Source organism: Pteropus vampyrus, unplaced genomic scaffold, assembly GCF_000151845.1.
Source record: "Pteropus vampyrus isolate Shadow unplaced genomic scaffold, Pvam_2.0 Scaffold4, whole genome shotgun sequence".
Classification (NCBI taxonomy): domain Eukaryota; kingdom Metazoa; phylum Chordata; class Mammalia; order Chiroptera; family Pteropodidae; genus Pteropus; species Pteropus vampyrus.
In genome coordinates this window covers 23,558,218-23,574,984 of record NW_011888785.1, presented here as the reverse complement: position 1 = coordinate 23,574,984, position 16,767 = coordinate 23,558,218, and the positions used below count along the sequence as shown (strand labels likewise).

The window sequence follows — 16,767 nt, the reverse complement described above, 5'->3', positions numbered from 1 at the left end:
GTATTCCATAACACCAGTGACAGTTGTCTGGGATTCAAAGGGCAATGTAAATTACAGAAATCACAATAGTGTGCTATCTCATGGATAAGTACACATCTACTTTGGATGATAACAGTCTAAAATTGCATCTGCTGCCTGATGCAAGAAAATACTCGAATGCAAAAGATAATTGAGTAGATAGCAATTCTGTTTTAAAATAAAAGATTTACACAGGCAAGTGTTTTTTTCCTATAATTTTTATTGTTGCAAAGCAAATAATAGAATATATTGATTATTTTAGAATCTAGCAGTCAAACAATAAAGAAACAATGTGCACTTTCCTCAGAGTATATTACCTCATATCTGTTTTATTTTCTTATCTGTAAAATTGGTTCCTTCAGGGAAAGTGTTGCTTGGTTGAGCAAGGGCTTCTTTTGTGAAAAGTGCTAGTTTTTTTTCATGTGTGTATGTGTGTATGTCAGTTCTAGTTTTTACTTCAATTTAAAAGCTTTTTTTTCTACAGAAAATTATGTAAATTTTCAAAAGACTTTTTGAATAAAACAAATAAAAATGTTTCAATTAAAAGAAGTAACTAATAATCTAAATGGTAGAAAAATAAATTAAATGAATTTTGTCATTATCCAAAATTCAGAAACTTTTCCTAGCTGAGAATTTATAAAATTCATTTTAACTTTTAAGTAAAGTGAAAAAAAGTTAAAACAACTTGATAGTTGGAATTTTACAGCATTCCACCCCCCTAGAGATTTTGTATTTTATTGTCATCAAATTCAGTCTTCTTAAAAGTGATAAAGCTCTCTCTGTACAACATTGGTGCTATCAGAATATATTTAATGAGTATGTTAGATAAAGGGAGTACTCAGTTGCAATAACTATTACTAGTTTTAAGAGAATGGTATTCATAATTATTTAGGGTAATAGTAGGAAGTTATTTACTTACTTCAAATAATGCTTCTGTTTTTGTACTTGTTAGTATTGTTTGATCCCTATTTTATTTCCTCATGTATTAAAAGGTTGAACCATATTACACTTCATGACATCTTTTGCAAAAATCAATTCTCCCATGTCCCAAACTTTCATTTTCCCTAACTATTAATAAAATTGCTAAGAAAAATCTATCAACTATTTTTATGTTTCTTTGGTTCTTTATATTTATATTCCTCAGTGAGTAATCCAGGACTAGAAATCAGTAGCACTGAATTTTAAACTCAGGCAATTTTGGAAAGTATAATAAGATCTATGGGAGTCATCTTCCACAGAGGAGAGGCATTACTATACAAGGGATCACATCAGAATTACTTGGGGGAGAAGAGTAGTTTGAAATACTGTAATAAAATATGTATCATTTTTTTCAAAACAAACTGGAAAATGTAAGACCCTACAAATATCTTTTCTGGCGGAATGTCAAATGCAGAAAAATATATTATTTTAGAGAACATGATTTTAAAAGGCTTGGGAAAAATCAGTTCAGGATTAATCACTTACATGGTACAGGCGACATTTGGAAGGATGATAGCTAGCACTTATTGACTATGTGCCAGACACAGTGCCATGTGCCTTACAATCATTATTTTCATCAATTCTTACAACACACTGATAAGGTGGGTACTTTTGTTATTCTTACTTTTGTAGAGACAGAGAATTTGAATAACTGGCCTAATATCATACACATATATATTGGCATATCCAAATTGGTATATAAAGTACAGCATTCTATAAATAAGAGATCATTATATGTAAAGATGTCAATTCCCTCAAAATTACATTAGTTTTAATGTAATTTTAACAGATATTTATGTGGAATTTCCTTTGCTTCTCAACAAAGTTTTAAATTTTCTTTAAAATATTTTTAAAAATAAACAGATAAAATAGTCTAATTTAGAAAAACTGAAAGTAAAATTAGAATAATTGAATAACTGTGGCACCGATAGCTATAAATAGACAGACAAGTCAATGAAATATTCTATAAATCCCATTACCAGACATAAGTATACTTAAAAATTTTGAATATAGTTGATGTGGTATTTCATATTACCGAGGAAAGACAAATTTATTTAATAAATGTTTTTCTTCATACAAAAGAGCTAAAAGAAAATAGAAATTATTATGTACCATAATCCTCTATATGGGTAAAGAATATTTAAATAAATAATTGAAGAAGAAATGATAATTATCTATAGATTTGACCCTATATATTTTTGTATTTAAGTTCAAAAACCAAAGTCAAGGATTTAAATTGTCATTTTAAAAGCAGTGGACTCAATCCTTTGTTCACATATTTTGTTACTCACATCACTGAAGGACCACCATCTGTACTGTTCATTCTTCTCAGTAACCTCAATAACTTCAAATGTCATATGTAAACTTTGGTGAGGCAGCAAGTGTATTGGTTAAAGGTATGGGGTTTAGTATTTGACATTGTTGGGTATGTGTCTTGACTTTGCCCCCAACAGCACTAAATTCCTCTGACTTTCAATTTCCCTGACTTATAGAGGAAAAAATATCTACTATCCGTTTTTACTGAGATTTTTCTTTTATTAGTAAATAATGCTTAAAAGAGATAATGATCCTCACTACTCCTGGTTCATGTTAGATGCCCCTTAAATGTTACTACATTATGACTCTGAATCTAGATCCAAATTGAAACCCATATCCTGAATCCTAGATTCATAGTCTAACTACATAACGTAATATATCTACTTGGATTTCCCATTTGTGCTTCAATTCCCCCAAATTCCTAAAGTAAGATTTGAATAAAAAGAGGTCTACCTTATTCTTCCATAGAAAGATTCAGTATTTTAAGCATTGATACTGTCCAAATTCCTCATTAACATTTAATAGTTTCCCATTGTTCTCAAAAGCATTGTGAACTCCCATGTCCAACCCAACTTTGTACAAATTTCCAATTTCTCTGTTCCCCCCTTGCATCTTTTGTTTCATTTTCACTAAATTAACTTTCTCCTATACACCCCCAATCCTTTTTTTCCATTTGTCTCTTTGCTCATATGGTTCCCTTGGTCTGGAATTTGCCTCTCCCTTTGTCACATGCTTTTGAAAGACTTTCTCCATCTTTCAGATCAGTCACCACCTATAACCTCTTTCACAAAGCTATGCCCCCTGACTCCTACAGTACACTATTTCCTCTCTTTCTTTTGAATTTTTATCACGATTCTTCTTTAAATTATTAAAAGTGATAAAATATTTAACAATGGGCATAACACAGTCTCCAACCAATGCAAATGCTTGGTCGCTGTACATACTGGTTGAGCAGGTGTGCTTACTGGTTGATTATGGGATAGGACCATACTAGAGCATAAAAGCCCTCAAATCAGCATATGTATTGACTTGATCTTTATAGCATTCAAATTTTTCACACAGTGTCTTACATATAAATAGGCATACTCATATTTAGCACTAATCAACTTTAGAAATATAAAAAACACAGTGTATGTATCAGTAAAATTAGAGAAAGAAGATTATAAATAAATAAACATATTTAATTTTATAATACAATGCACACGTGGTCAGTTTTTAAATACAAAATGTGTAGGACAAGTAGGACAAGTAATCAAATGACACAAAACAATCCACTAATCACATTGCCTTTGATAACATTCCAACCTCAAAATTGAGGTAAAAATTAAATATCATATTTATTAATTTTAACAACACATTTGCTATATAAATGTTATAAATAACTTTTATCCATTGTCGGCTTCAATGAAACTGAATTTAGATAAAGATAATTTTTAATTTAAAAATTAACTCCTTGAAAGATCATTACTGACATCAGCACAATTAAGAGAATTAGGAAATGCCAAAATAATAAAAGATGAAGTGATATATAGATGACAAAAAAAGATATTACATATTTAATTTGAAAGTTCTTTAGTTTAATTAGAATTAGAGCCTGAAAAAATGGCGACATGAATTTTTTTAAGGAATAAGAGCATTAACTCTTATCTGAGTTGTGGGAACTCCACCAGGGCATGGAGTGTGTCACATTCTGCATTCCATCCTCAGTGCTTATCCTTGCCTCATTAACAATGAGTGTTCAGTAAGTGTTTGCTGAGTGACTTATTGAATGCCTTAATAATAGCTATTATTATGTTCTAATTGAGGGTCGTCCAGGGTGGTTTTATATTTTTCTCTTTGAGGGTTAATTTTTTTAAAAACCCAGTTGGACAGAGAAAGAGAAGAAATTAAATGAGTATTTTACATAGAGTACTTGGTTATGCCAATCTACGAACTCTTAGAGGGATATCCATTACTTACTCCATCCCTTTTTCCTACTTAAAAAAGAGAAAATACTTGGAGGAAATTATTTTTTAAATCTTTGTGTGTGTGTGTGTGTGCTTATCAAAACAAGATAAGAGAGAGGACTCCAATACTGAGGATTAGATTTTTATTGGTTTAATGCAAGAAGTCATTTCTGTCCTACACTTGCTTCATGGACTTTGCAAAATATGTTCCTTCACCTAAAAAAGCTCATACTAATCACTGTTAGAGCTATGTATAAAACATATATTTATACAAAATACACTTGAAATTTGAGTTAAACGAGATTGTTGTGACTATAAATTTCCATTATTTCTACATATATTGTTAGGCTTTTTTTTTTTTTTTAAACTCTTTCAATAAGATACTGAATCAAATCTTATTCTCTGCCTTACTCCCCTCCCTGCCTTCTTCTTAGGTTAGCATTACCGGTGATGTGCTTTCACACACTCAATTATTTGAAAACATTTGTGAGTAGAGCTTAGTGTATTTCTATAATGGTAGTTTTATTTATTTTGGCCCACTGAAAGTAGAAATTGAGTGATTAAATTGAGGCTTCCAAAGATACTTAAGCAAATAAATGATTCATTATAGTTATTTGTTTTTTAAATGCATGCAGCCAGGCAAATTAAACTTCATACCAAGTTATGATCTTGATGTCTGATGTTAACACTTGTGAACACTTGGTTTAAAAGAATAAATGGGTCAAGCCAGTCACTATATGTAATACTTGTGAATGCCTACTAGCAAAAAATAACACTATTAAATATACTAAATAAAAAATTTAGGAAAGTACTATCTCATTTATCTTGAGGGTATTAGAGGTTTTTAATATAAGTTGGAAAAACACGATTGGAAAGTCTAGTTGATTTGATCTAAATCTTTAAGAGAAATGGTCTTGTATAGCTCTCTCAACAAATATGTGATATTTTATCAATCTTGACTAATTTTATTCCTTTGAATGGGATCCAAATGGCTGTATGTTAAATCTACTTCTAATTTAATAATAGCTACACTTTAAAGGATATTAATCATATGTCAAACATAGAGCTTATTTGCACTTTACTTTGGGATTTACTTAAATTGTAGAAGTTCAGCTTTTCATTAGTAGAGATAGTTTAGAAGAGTATTAACATTTTCCACCACGACTTAGGTCAGGACCCCAGAACCTTCAATTGATCTCACCTTCTGACCCACTGAATTAATCTCATGCTGAGATTAAAATTTATGACTCACTGCTATAGAGAAGATGAAACATTATTTGACAAAATGACTAAGTGGAAAGTAGATTTTAAAAAAATCAGAACACTAAGTAAGTAGACTTGCTCAATAAGTAGAGTAAGTTTATGGCTATTTAGCATTAAAAAAAACTCATTAACATGTTCAACATAAAATTTCAACTCCATTTTTGTATTCTGTACACTATAATTTCAAAACAAAAATAAAAACTTATGAAAACAAACTGTATAAAGGTGATTACTTAAAATCTATGATATGCTTTTGATTTTTTTTTTTTTTTGCTTTTGATTTAAAGTATGCTGTCTTAGATCATTTCTTTGTAGATCAATTTTCCTTAAAGAGAATCAAGGTGTTCATAAAACAAAGTGCTTAAATAAATTACATAAAAGACTCAAGATAAAGGGGAACATTGCAAGATCTACAATTTCAAGAAAACTGTACTAATCAACAAAGATACACTGTTTTTCTGGTGCCCTGATGAAGAATTCAAGGAGTAATCCAGTCTTGAAAATATATTATGTCCAAAAACATATTGAACAACTCTATTTTGTTTGTTTGTTTGTTTTCTCGTGAACTGGCTATTTATGTTAACCAATAACAAAAAGAAGTAAAGCAATCCTCTGGATCACTGAAAACAAGATATATATCATACATCATATATCTCAAGTACAACACAAAGTTGATTCCGTATTTCTATGAGAGCAAAACAAAATCCTGCACTTTAGTGTCTTCTTATCTGCTTAGAAAAAATACATTTCTGTATAATTTGATAATTTTCTGCCCACTCTCTGTCTATATATTCTTCTTAATTTAAAATTGTTTCTAAAGGTTTAATATTTATTGCATTTTTCTTTTCCACATTGTTAGCAATCTCTTATATGTTTCTTATAGAACTATTCATGCCCAATTTCATAGAGACATGTAAATTATAAATTTGCTTATTATCTAAATATCAGAAGTAATGTCATCAAAAAAATTGTCCAAAATATTGCTACCAAAGGGCACATGATTATAAATGACTCGTATTGTAATACATAGTCCATCTTTTTTCTATACTAAACTCCAGCCCCTGTGCTCAATAACTAAGCTGAGATTAAATCTTGATAAGATCTAGTTCACTAAAATATAAACATATTGACTCATAAGTTTAAATAAAATATAAAATTGTCTATGACTGGCTCTTCTTGGAAAAACACGTATGTTTTGTGTGAAACATATAAAAGTAGAAAGTGTTAGTATGAACAATTTCTATTCATTGACAACTCAACATTTATACTAAAATAATTTTATTTATAAACTTAATAAAAGGTGAAGTTAAATAACTAAAGTTTTGAAAAAAACTGCACATGAATTGCTTCTCTATATACCTAAATTCTAGTCATATGAAAATCAATGACTTCTTTTTTTTTTTCAGTAAGTTCTATATATGATTATATTGTTTATTCATTCATTCAACAAACACTCTTGAAGCAACTCTATGAACAAGGCTTTCTGCTAAGTGCTGGGACCTCAAGATTAATAAAACCATAGTTCTGGTCTGAGAGTTGTTCAGCCTTATGAGGGAGACAGGCAGCGAAATAGGTAAATGTAAAGCAAAGAACAATGATAACAAAACATGCAAATTATAGTGTGATTGGCATAGATTTTGTAAGTGGTAGAAGCACACAGGAAGAGGAGGCAAAATAAGGAAGAAAGTAAATTAAGTAGTTAGATGCTTCTATAGGATCTCCAGCAAATTATTGGGCAAGATATATTTCTGGCATTTGCTATGTTTCTCCCTTGTCTCCCCCTTTCATCAAAACAGACTTGTCCTGGTTTCAGCTCTCACTGGCCTCAAGCCTACTGGAACAGTAGCTTCTTTCTGCTACCTATCTTCTGCTTGGTTTTCCAGTGTCTTCCACAAGTATACAATAATCACGAGCCGCAAATTTCCTCTAGTTTAAATATTCAGAGGGGTTTCCAAGGAATTTGGATGGTAGATTTGGGGCTACTCAACATATAGATAAGAGTTGATGAGTTTATGCAGAGAGAAAGTGAGTAAACAGACTGATGGATTAAGGATAGAACCCTAAGGAACATGGCAATAGATAGAGGAAGCACAGCCTTTGAATGAGTCTAACTTTTTTTTTCTTTCTTTCTTTTTTTTTTTTTTGTAAAACCAGAACAATGTGATATCCACCAGGAATCTTAGGCATCACTTAGACACAGCATTTATCAAATGAGGTTCTGAAGATAAAGAGATCAAGTCACCAATTAGGTAACAAGACCAGATTTGAAACCCAAATCTTGGTTTTCTATTTCCTCATCTAGTGTCCTTGTGATGTCATTTGTTTAATCATTCTTTTGAATAGCATGTGGTTTCATATCATCTTCCTTGGTTCAAGTCACTTGCTTTTATTTGTGTGATGTTTGCACTTCAGTTTCTTTTATGGAAAACAAGTAAATGATATTATTTATCTTCGCAGGTAATTTTAAGAAATTAAATGAGATAAACATAAAAAGTATTTAGAGTAGTGTAAAGTAATTAAGATAGTTAAAATTATTGAGAGGTTGGTACAATTCATATTCATGAAGAATGACAGTGCTATCAGATCTTATCACAATATTATGAAAGACAAGCATCATTGTGCACCTTACAGACGCTGATTATATGTTTTCTAAAGTTAAAATTATTTTTGGCATTTGTAATACCCTTACCATTTGTTTGATAAAACCAAATTTAATTTCAAATTAAGTTTTGCTTTAGAAGTTAGTTCAGTCATTTTTTTTCTATAAAATGACTTTTACATCATTAGTTTGTTCTTAGTTCCATATATTTAAGAATTTCCATTGACTTAAATGAGCTTCCATGATTTATTTTTTATTTTCATAAAATTTTAAGTGAAAAAGAATTTTCAAATTTAAAAAAGTTTTTTCTTTCCCCTGAGGAACTCTTCTGAGTCTCCCCTGTCATCATTCTCATTCTTTTTCCTCTTTTAAATTTTTTGTATCTCAAAATACTTAAATGTTAAATGTGCATGAGAAATCGAGAAATTGTTGAATAAAGTTACAAAGTCATTCTAATTTAATGGATAACATAGAAACTGATGGCTTACTTTCTAATGCTTTTGCCATTAGTGCTTAGAAATTAACATTCATATTAAAAGAAAAACAAATTAAACACTTATACTGCAGCATATAGATCCAACCAAAATCCAGTATTGTAAATTTTAACTTACCTTCAGTGTCTGCTAGTCCGACTCCTACTCCTGGCTGTTTTATAAGCTCTTGACCATTCTGCCCCATCTTCCCTCTATTTATAAAGAAAATGAAAGGTTATACAATATGCAGTTATGATCTCCTAAGAGCAAATAAGAGGACAAGTTTGCAAGAATAGAATAACATATATTTAGACCTGCAATAAATTACCTGGATGACAAGTATAAACACAATAAATTGTTCTAGATAGTATTCTTTTTAAAATGGGAACTTATTTATAATGAGTCGTATATATCCTTTGACAAGAAGGGAAATTTTGAATTAACTTATAAAAATAATATTATAATAACACAGAATCTTTTTCACTTAGTGGTTTTCCTTCAAGTTCTTCCTGTGTTTGCAGTTGTGTGTAGCATATTGGCTTTTGAAGTCGGACTGCTACATCTCTGCTTCCGGCTTTACTATTTTATGCTATGTGTCATCTAAAGCAAATCTACTTAATCTGGTGAATTTTCAATACAAGGATAGTAACATTAGCTACCTTTGGTTATGAAAATATCATATGACAAAATGTATATAAAGTGCTAAACACAATGCTTGAAATATCATAACATTCAATAAATATAAAGTATTAATAAACAGGTATGCACATAATGGCTTTGGAATTCAGCCAGAGACTGCTACTCACTTTTAGTTTTAGCCTCAAACTTTTGGAAGGCTAAATAGATGAAGAATTCATGATTCAAGATTTTAAAATTGTCTCATATACTTATGCAAGATGTTCTAAAAAATGGAATAAAAATGCTTACTTGTTAAAAAGGGTGCTTGAACAACAGAATATCTTAATACTATGTTTCTCAACAATAATTCTAACATGCCATTATTTACTAAAAATTCTTACTTTCCTGAAAATACTTGGTTTGCCGAACCCACTGAAAATGTAACCATAATTATTTCTTAAGAATCGAATAATACTACTACCCAAAGCAATTTACAGATTCAGTGCAATCCCTATCAAAATACCAAAGGCATTTTTCACAGAAATAGAACAAATAATCCTAAAATTTATATGGAACTACAAAAGACCCTAAATAGTCAAAGCAATATTGAGAAAGAAGAGCAAAATCGGAGGTATCATGCAACCTGATACCAAACTATATAACAAGGCTAAAGTAACAAAATGATGGTTGCCAGATGTGAGAAGTTTGAGGGGGTAGATGAAAAAGGTGAAAAGGATTAAAAGTACAAATTGCCCATAATAAAAATTGTCATGGAGATATAAAGTACAGCATATGGAATATAGTCATTATAACTATGTATGGTGTCAGATGGGTATTAGACTTATTAGGGTGATTACTTTATAAGGTACATAAATGTTTAATCACTATGTTGTACATCTAAAATTAATATAATATTATATGTCAATTGTAATTGAAAAAATTTAAAAAACAATCTAATTATATCTTACTTGAAAACTGCTCTAAAGACTATTTTATTCTACTGACAATTGTTCTGAATATGAAAAAGGAACAGATGTAAATTCAGAAATTATTTTATCTTGAAAGACATTACATTGCTTTATTTTGACAAGTCTAGATCAAAGGTTTAAACACTATATATATATGTGTGTGTGTGTATATATTATATATATGTGTGTGTGCATATACATACCTATATATATATAGTTTGCATCTGAATATATACAAAAAATCTACTACAAAGTTATAATAATTAAAACAGTATGATAATGGCATAAAAATATATGTATAGACTAATGGAATAGAATAGAGAGCCAGAAATAAATTCTCACTTATATAGTCAATTAATCCATGACAAAGGAGACAATGATATAGAAGCAGGAAAGACAGTCTCTTCAATAAGTGTTGGCAAAACTGAACAGATACATGCAAAAAAAAAAAAATGAAATAAGGACTTTCTTACACCATATACAAAAATAAACTAAAAATGGATTAAGATCTTAAATGTTAGACCTGAAACAATAAGACTCCTAGAAGAAAACAGGCAGTAAGTTCTTTGACATCTCTCTTAGCAATATATTTTTGGATATATTTTCTCAAGCAAGAGAAATGAAAAGAAAAGTAAATAAATGAGACTACATCAAACTAAAAGTTTTTCCATAGTGAAGGAAAACATCAACAAGACAAAAAAGAACCTATTGAATAGAAGAACATATTTACAAATGATACATCTGATAAGGGGTTACTATCCAAAATACATAAAAAACTCATACAACTTAACACCAACCCCCCCACCCCAACAATCCAATTAAAAAATGGACAGAGGACTTGAATAGACGTTTTTTCCTAAGAGGACATACAGATGGCCAACGGACATGTGAAAAGATGCTCAACGTCACTAATCATCAAGAAAATGCAAACTAAAACAACCATGAGCTATCACCCCACACCTGTTGAAAATGGTTATTATCAATAAATTAACAAACATCAGGTGCTGTTGAGGATGTGGAGAAAAGGAAACCCTCATACACATGTTAGTGAGAATATAAATTGGTGTCGCCACTGTGGACAATAGTATAAAGATTCATCAAAAAAATTAAAAATAGAGCTGCCATATAATGCAACAATTCTACTTCTGAGTTATTTATCCAAAGAAAACAAAAACATTAATTTGAAAAGATATATGCACCCCTATGTTCATTGCAGTATTATTTTATAATAGCCAAGATATGGTAACAACCTAGATATAGACCTCTCTCTCTCTCTCTCTCTCTACACACACACACACACACACACACACACACACACACACATACACATACATATATACACACATATATATGTATATATAAATATTATTTAGCTATATAGAAGAATGAAATTTTGCCACTTGCGACAACATGGATGGACCTGGAGAGTATTATTCTAAGTGAAATAAGGCAGACAAATACTGTATAATCTCATTTATTTGTGAAATCTTAAAAAATAAACAAACAAATAAACAACATAAAACAGAAACAGACCTATAGCTATAGAGAGCAAATTGATGACTGCCAAAGAGGAAGGGAGTAAGGTTATGGGAACAGAAAAAAAGAAAAAAAAGATAGTGTTAAAGCCACTATTCGAGGAACCACCACCTCCCCACCAAAAAAGAAAGAAAAAAAGAAAAGAAAAAGAAAGAAAAATCCCACTGACAGACTTTTCTGTAATGCTGTGTTGCAGTCATGTGATTCTCATTACTAAGCTTTTTTAATTGTTTCTGTGAGAGTCAAGATAAGTTGGTCGATAAGTTTTAAAAAATTAACTCTGCTATGTCTGTCACAATTAGACAAGGAGATAAACTTAATAATTTAGTAGCAATCTCACTTTTAGTAATATACTATACTAGTAGAAAGACAAAACGTATCATTACTGAGCCAAAGAGAATTGAAAGTGAGGAATCCTATTAGCAGTGCTAATAGAGCAGATGAGAGTACTGAAAAATTCCTATACCATGCCAAACTCTCACAAAATAATTACAATTTTTAGTAATTGTAATATAATACATTTTTGATAATTTTTTTATTGATCTTGAGTCCTAGATTTCATATTATAATGGTGATAGTCAGCTACAGTCTTTGCTTCTAGTGAAAACTAATTTTAACATTAGATACTTAGCCAAAATGTATATTAGGTGCATTTCTAAGATTATAGAGAAAACTTTTGCAGCAATGTGAAGCCACATATGTACAAAGGAAATGTAACTGTGGGTCATGTGAACGATGTAATTTTTCTGAATTCTCAGTAAATAATCTTCAGTTTAGAACATTTTGACTACATAGTTTATAGTTTATATTTCTTAATCAGTCACCAAATATGTATTGAGCATTTATGTTAGCCCAAGCAGTAACTGTTAGACAAAAAGGGGCATACGAAGGAACTACCAAATACTGCTCTAACATCATCCTGCAATGCTTTAAAAGAGAGAATTTTTTCTGTGCTCATATGGAAAAACAATAGCCTCATAGGCAGTTTCGAAAGGCTTTCATTCATAAGAGAAACAGGAAAATGGGAAAAAACAAAATTGGAATGTGGTATGTATGTAAAAAATACATAATCTCCTTCCCCTTCAGACATTCAGCTATTGAGGAAAAAATATGGTTTACTCTCTGAAAGTTATAACTTTATCATCAGTGTTAAATTATTTATTTTAAAAGGTATGGATAAATTGAAAGGATATTAAGTGATATGTGGTGTAAAACCTTTACAGATTTGTATGATATTTATAATTTAGAGAGAGGAATTTAATGAATTTGCTGAAATTCTGCTCTGTCAAACTGGATCATCAGAGGCTGAAAACTACTCCTTTTAGAAATAGTTTTTAATAAAAAGAACTGATTAAATACAAATAACTCTATTGATTCATAACCTAAGTATCAAAAAAAAAATAAGTAATGAAATAGTCAATTTCAGTAGGAAAAGTGTAACTCGAACATCACAAAATAAACACTTTTTTTCACAGTACAAATCCGTTTTCCCTATTATTTTGCTTTTGTAAATGGATCTGTTATCTAAATATTAGTAGTATTCTGGAGATCAAAAGGAAAGATTTATTTAAAAAGTGATAATAAAAGAAAGAGAAATAGAAGTTCCACTCTCAGAGAAGGCTTCACTCAACATTGGAGAAAAGGAAAAAGACCCTTTAACAAGGTGCCAGACCAGGGGACCACTGCTCTTTCTGTAAACTGCCACATAATAAGTAATGTGAATGGTCACTGTTGCAACCACTCAAGATTGCCCCTATAATGTGAACAGCATTAGACAACACATAAGTGGCTGTGTTCCAATAAAACTTAATTTATGAGCCCTGAAATTTCAATTTTATATAATTTTCACATGTCACAACATATATTCTTCTTCTGTTTTTGTTTGTTTGTTTGTTTTTCTTTTTCAAACTTTTAAAAATTCAAAGTCATTGTTAGCTCACAGCTGGATTCACCCTGGCCTGGAATCTGAGGAAGGGTGGCCCAGTGGTGTTTTTGAAAACCCAGAAAACTAGTTACTGGGGAGGAGAAGGGAAGGTCAGGAACTTTCATTTTTGTTACTGGAACAGACATAACCTACATATTTATCTTGGATGCTGCTAAATTTTGCCACCAATATGACTAAACCCATTCTAACACATTCTGAACACAATCTGCTTTAGTTTTGCATTTGATTTGCAATATGATTTTCTTGAAGCTTAACACATTACCAATGAACTTTACTCCAAGTTTATCTACTCATGTACTATGTACTATGTACTACTTGCTATTTCTTCTGGAAAATATGAAAACACAAAATCTTCTTTTTAATTGTAGCAATATTTACAGTTGAAAAATCTATGTGAGTAGCTCAGTATGTTATCAATTTCAAATGTAAAATTTGAGTTCTTTAAATATGTTTAAATCTCTCCCAATTCAAAGTAAATAAAGCTATGTTTATCTCAAATCTCAATGCTGTTTTTATTTGGTCATTATGTGATTAAAGCATGATTCAGGCATGGCTAAATTATTATTTTAGCAGTGTTTCTGTTAAATACAGATTGAATTAATTAAGTAGTACTGGTTAGAGCCCAGTATTCACCCTTAGAATTAACTAAATGAATCCAATTTCTTCTGAACAATCTTTTTTTTTTTTTTTTTTTTTTTATGTAGGCATGGCCAGTTGAAATGCTTCAGGGACAATTGGTCAGAATTGGCTAATTATCTAGTTATTTCCTGTTAAATGTTAAGAAAAGCTTACTCATAATGCTGTTAGCTTTGTAGTGAGAAAAAAAGAACCACTTACATCCTTGGAATAGGAAATAGATTAGTCTCCCCTGCAGTGCTGCTGCTTCCTTCACTGTCCACGCTATAGCCACTGCCAAAGCTGCTGCCCGAGGAGCCGGTGGACACGGAGCTTTCTGCAGGCCGGTGATTGGTAGGCTTTGCTGCATGGTGTGGGAAGAGTCAACACCACAGTCAATCAGTGATACTCCCATTGATCTCCAAATGCATTATGATGCGTTTTCTTCATTTACATGTATAAAGAAACAGCTGTAGCAAGAACTCCACATTTCCTAACCTGCCTTTCATTTTCTGTCCCTTAACCAATAAAGCATAGTGGCCACACTAACATACTTGATTGTTTTTCTTGGACATAAAGGAAAAAACAATTGCTTTTAGGAATAAACCATCATATTTTTAGACTGAGATAAATAGCACGTAACTATTCTATTATTATTATTGTTTGTGGCTTATTTGTACAGTATTGCAATAAAGATATGGCTATTTCTTAGAGAAGGAGTTTAGAAACACTTGCGTAGATAGAAATAACAAGATAAGAAAAAATTTTCTTAATTATTTTTCGTATTAATATCGAATAATCTGTTTTTTTTCTTGAGACGTGAAGATGAAAAATAGAACAGACAATTTCAAGAAATGATTGAAAATTCTGTGCTTATTTGTATGTTGCTCTATCAACTATCTCCACAGGTTATTCAATTTGAAGATATTTGTTTCCTTTTAGGCATTTCTTAGTTTATGATTAGGACTTGTTTTAAAAATTTCATCAGCTTGATTATTTTTTGATGTAAGAATTCTTATTTCCATAGAAACGTAATAATTCTGTGCTGTAAATTATGCAGTAGTAGGAGTATAATGTCAATATTGTTAGTAGAATTCTAGATTAGAGGAGATTTGTGGGGGGAACTTTTGCTGGAAAAAAAAGAGAAGGCAAGTGTTTTCTTTTGTTTCTGTAGAGAGAAATTTCTCTAGGCAGATTTTTGAAATTGTTATTTATCTTCTGCCATATGGTCAGAGTTTAAGAGTATGAGCTTTGATCATATTGACATGGTTTTGCATCTCAACTTATTGTAGAGTAAGACTAAAATTCAGTTTCCTCATTTGAACATAACAGGGTCAGTAATGCCTATGTCATAAGATCATGATATGGGAAGTGAGATAAAATAAAGCAAGAACCCAGTATTTTACGTCTTGCCATATACCCCAACCTCTTCATCAGGGCTCTACTGTCAATGGCTGTTCTCTAGTATCTTTGAGTGTACGTAGTCCCTGATGATGAATTTGCCTTGGGTATCTTCTAATTCTAGACATGTTCTAGGCTACAAAATCATGAGTCTCTCGTCCATAAATACATCTCTGTTTGATTAGGAGTTTTTTAAGCAGTTGGATAGATTCACACTAATGGGTGAATAGTTGATAATTGTTTAATGATCCTAAGGTTTCTGCATTTTTCTTAAGGATCATATACAAACACAATAACTCGATGTGGTGGAATTTTAGTATAATCAACATAACCAACTGAAGCGATAATTACAGACATTTTGAGGGATACCATTTGAGGGCAGGGAAGCCATCAGAGTAGTCAGGATCAAGGCTGGTAAAGCAGCTCTTCCCCACTTCTTTCTTTCTTTCATTTCAGGACAATGGATCCTCTAAAGCCACCAGAAAAGTTTATAATATATATTCCAGTGATAGTAGGATCACTTTCTCAGAAGAGTGAAAAAGGAAGAAACGTTTATTAGTCAATTATATATCAGATGTCTATAAGTTGGGAATAGCTATTTAGAATAAGGCTTGAATTCTGTTAAATAGCCAGTGACCAATGAATTACTAGTAACCCATAGCTATATCTGCAGAAACAGAATGATAGTCATAATGTTTAATATTTTATTTGATTTTTATAGAAGAAACCCATATATTGTATTTAGTGTTAAAGAAAATAATTTTAAAAAGAATAACTTTCAAAATGTAAAGGTAATATGACTGATATAAAATTAAAATCATTTATAAAGCAATTTGAACTGTATAATCAACCACATGAGTCATATTAGTCAATTGGTTGTAAACAAAAGAAAGCTGTCATACTTTTTGATTGGCATTATATAATCCAATCGAGACTGTTAATAGTTTTTAGTATGACATTGAATAAAAAAATCCTTTAATTTTATCAACTGGAAAATCTCGATATACTATTTTCAAAGACAAACCTTAATTAATATATATTAATTTTAAATTGATTTATTTTTACTAAAGTAAAACAATTTTCATCCAAG

The 16,767-nt window shown here is 30.7% G+C and overlaps 1 protein-coding gene across 1 annotated transcript in view; it reads right to left on the bottom strand.

Moving 5' to 3' along the window:
* The window catches only part of PCLO (piccolo presynaptic cytomatrix protein), a 368,833-nt gene that overhangs the window by 27,577 nt on the left and 324,489 nt on the right, over positions 1–16,767 (bottom strand). Inside the window, exons 21-22 of the mRNA XM_023533486.1 lie at positions 14,499–14,640; positions 8,733–8,806 (exon numbers count right to left, since the gene is read on the bottom strand). Coding sequence (XP_023389254.1) covers positions 8,733–8,806; positions 14,499–14,640 — 216 coding nt within the window. The remainder of the gene's footprint in view (positions 1–8,732; positions 8,807–14,498; positions 14,641–16,767) is intronic.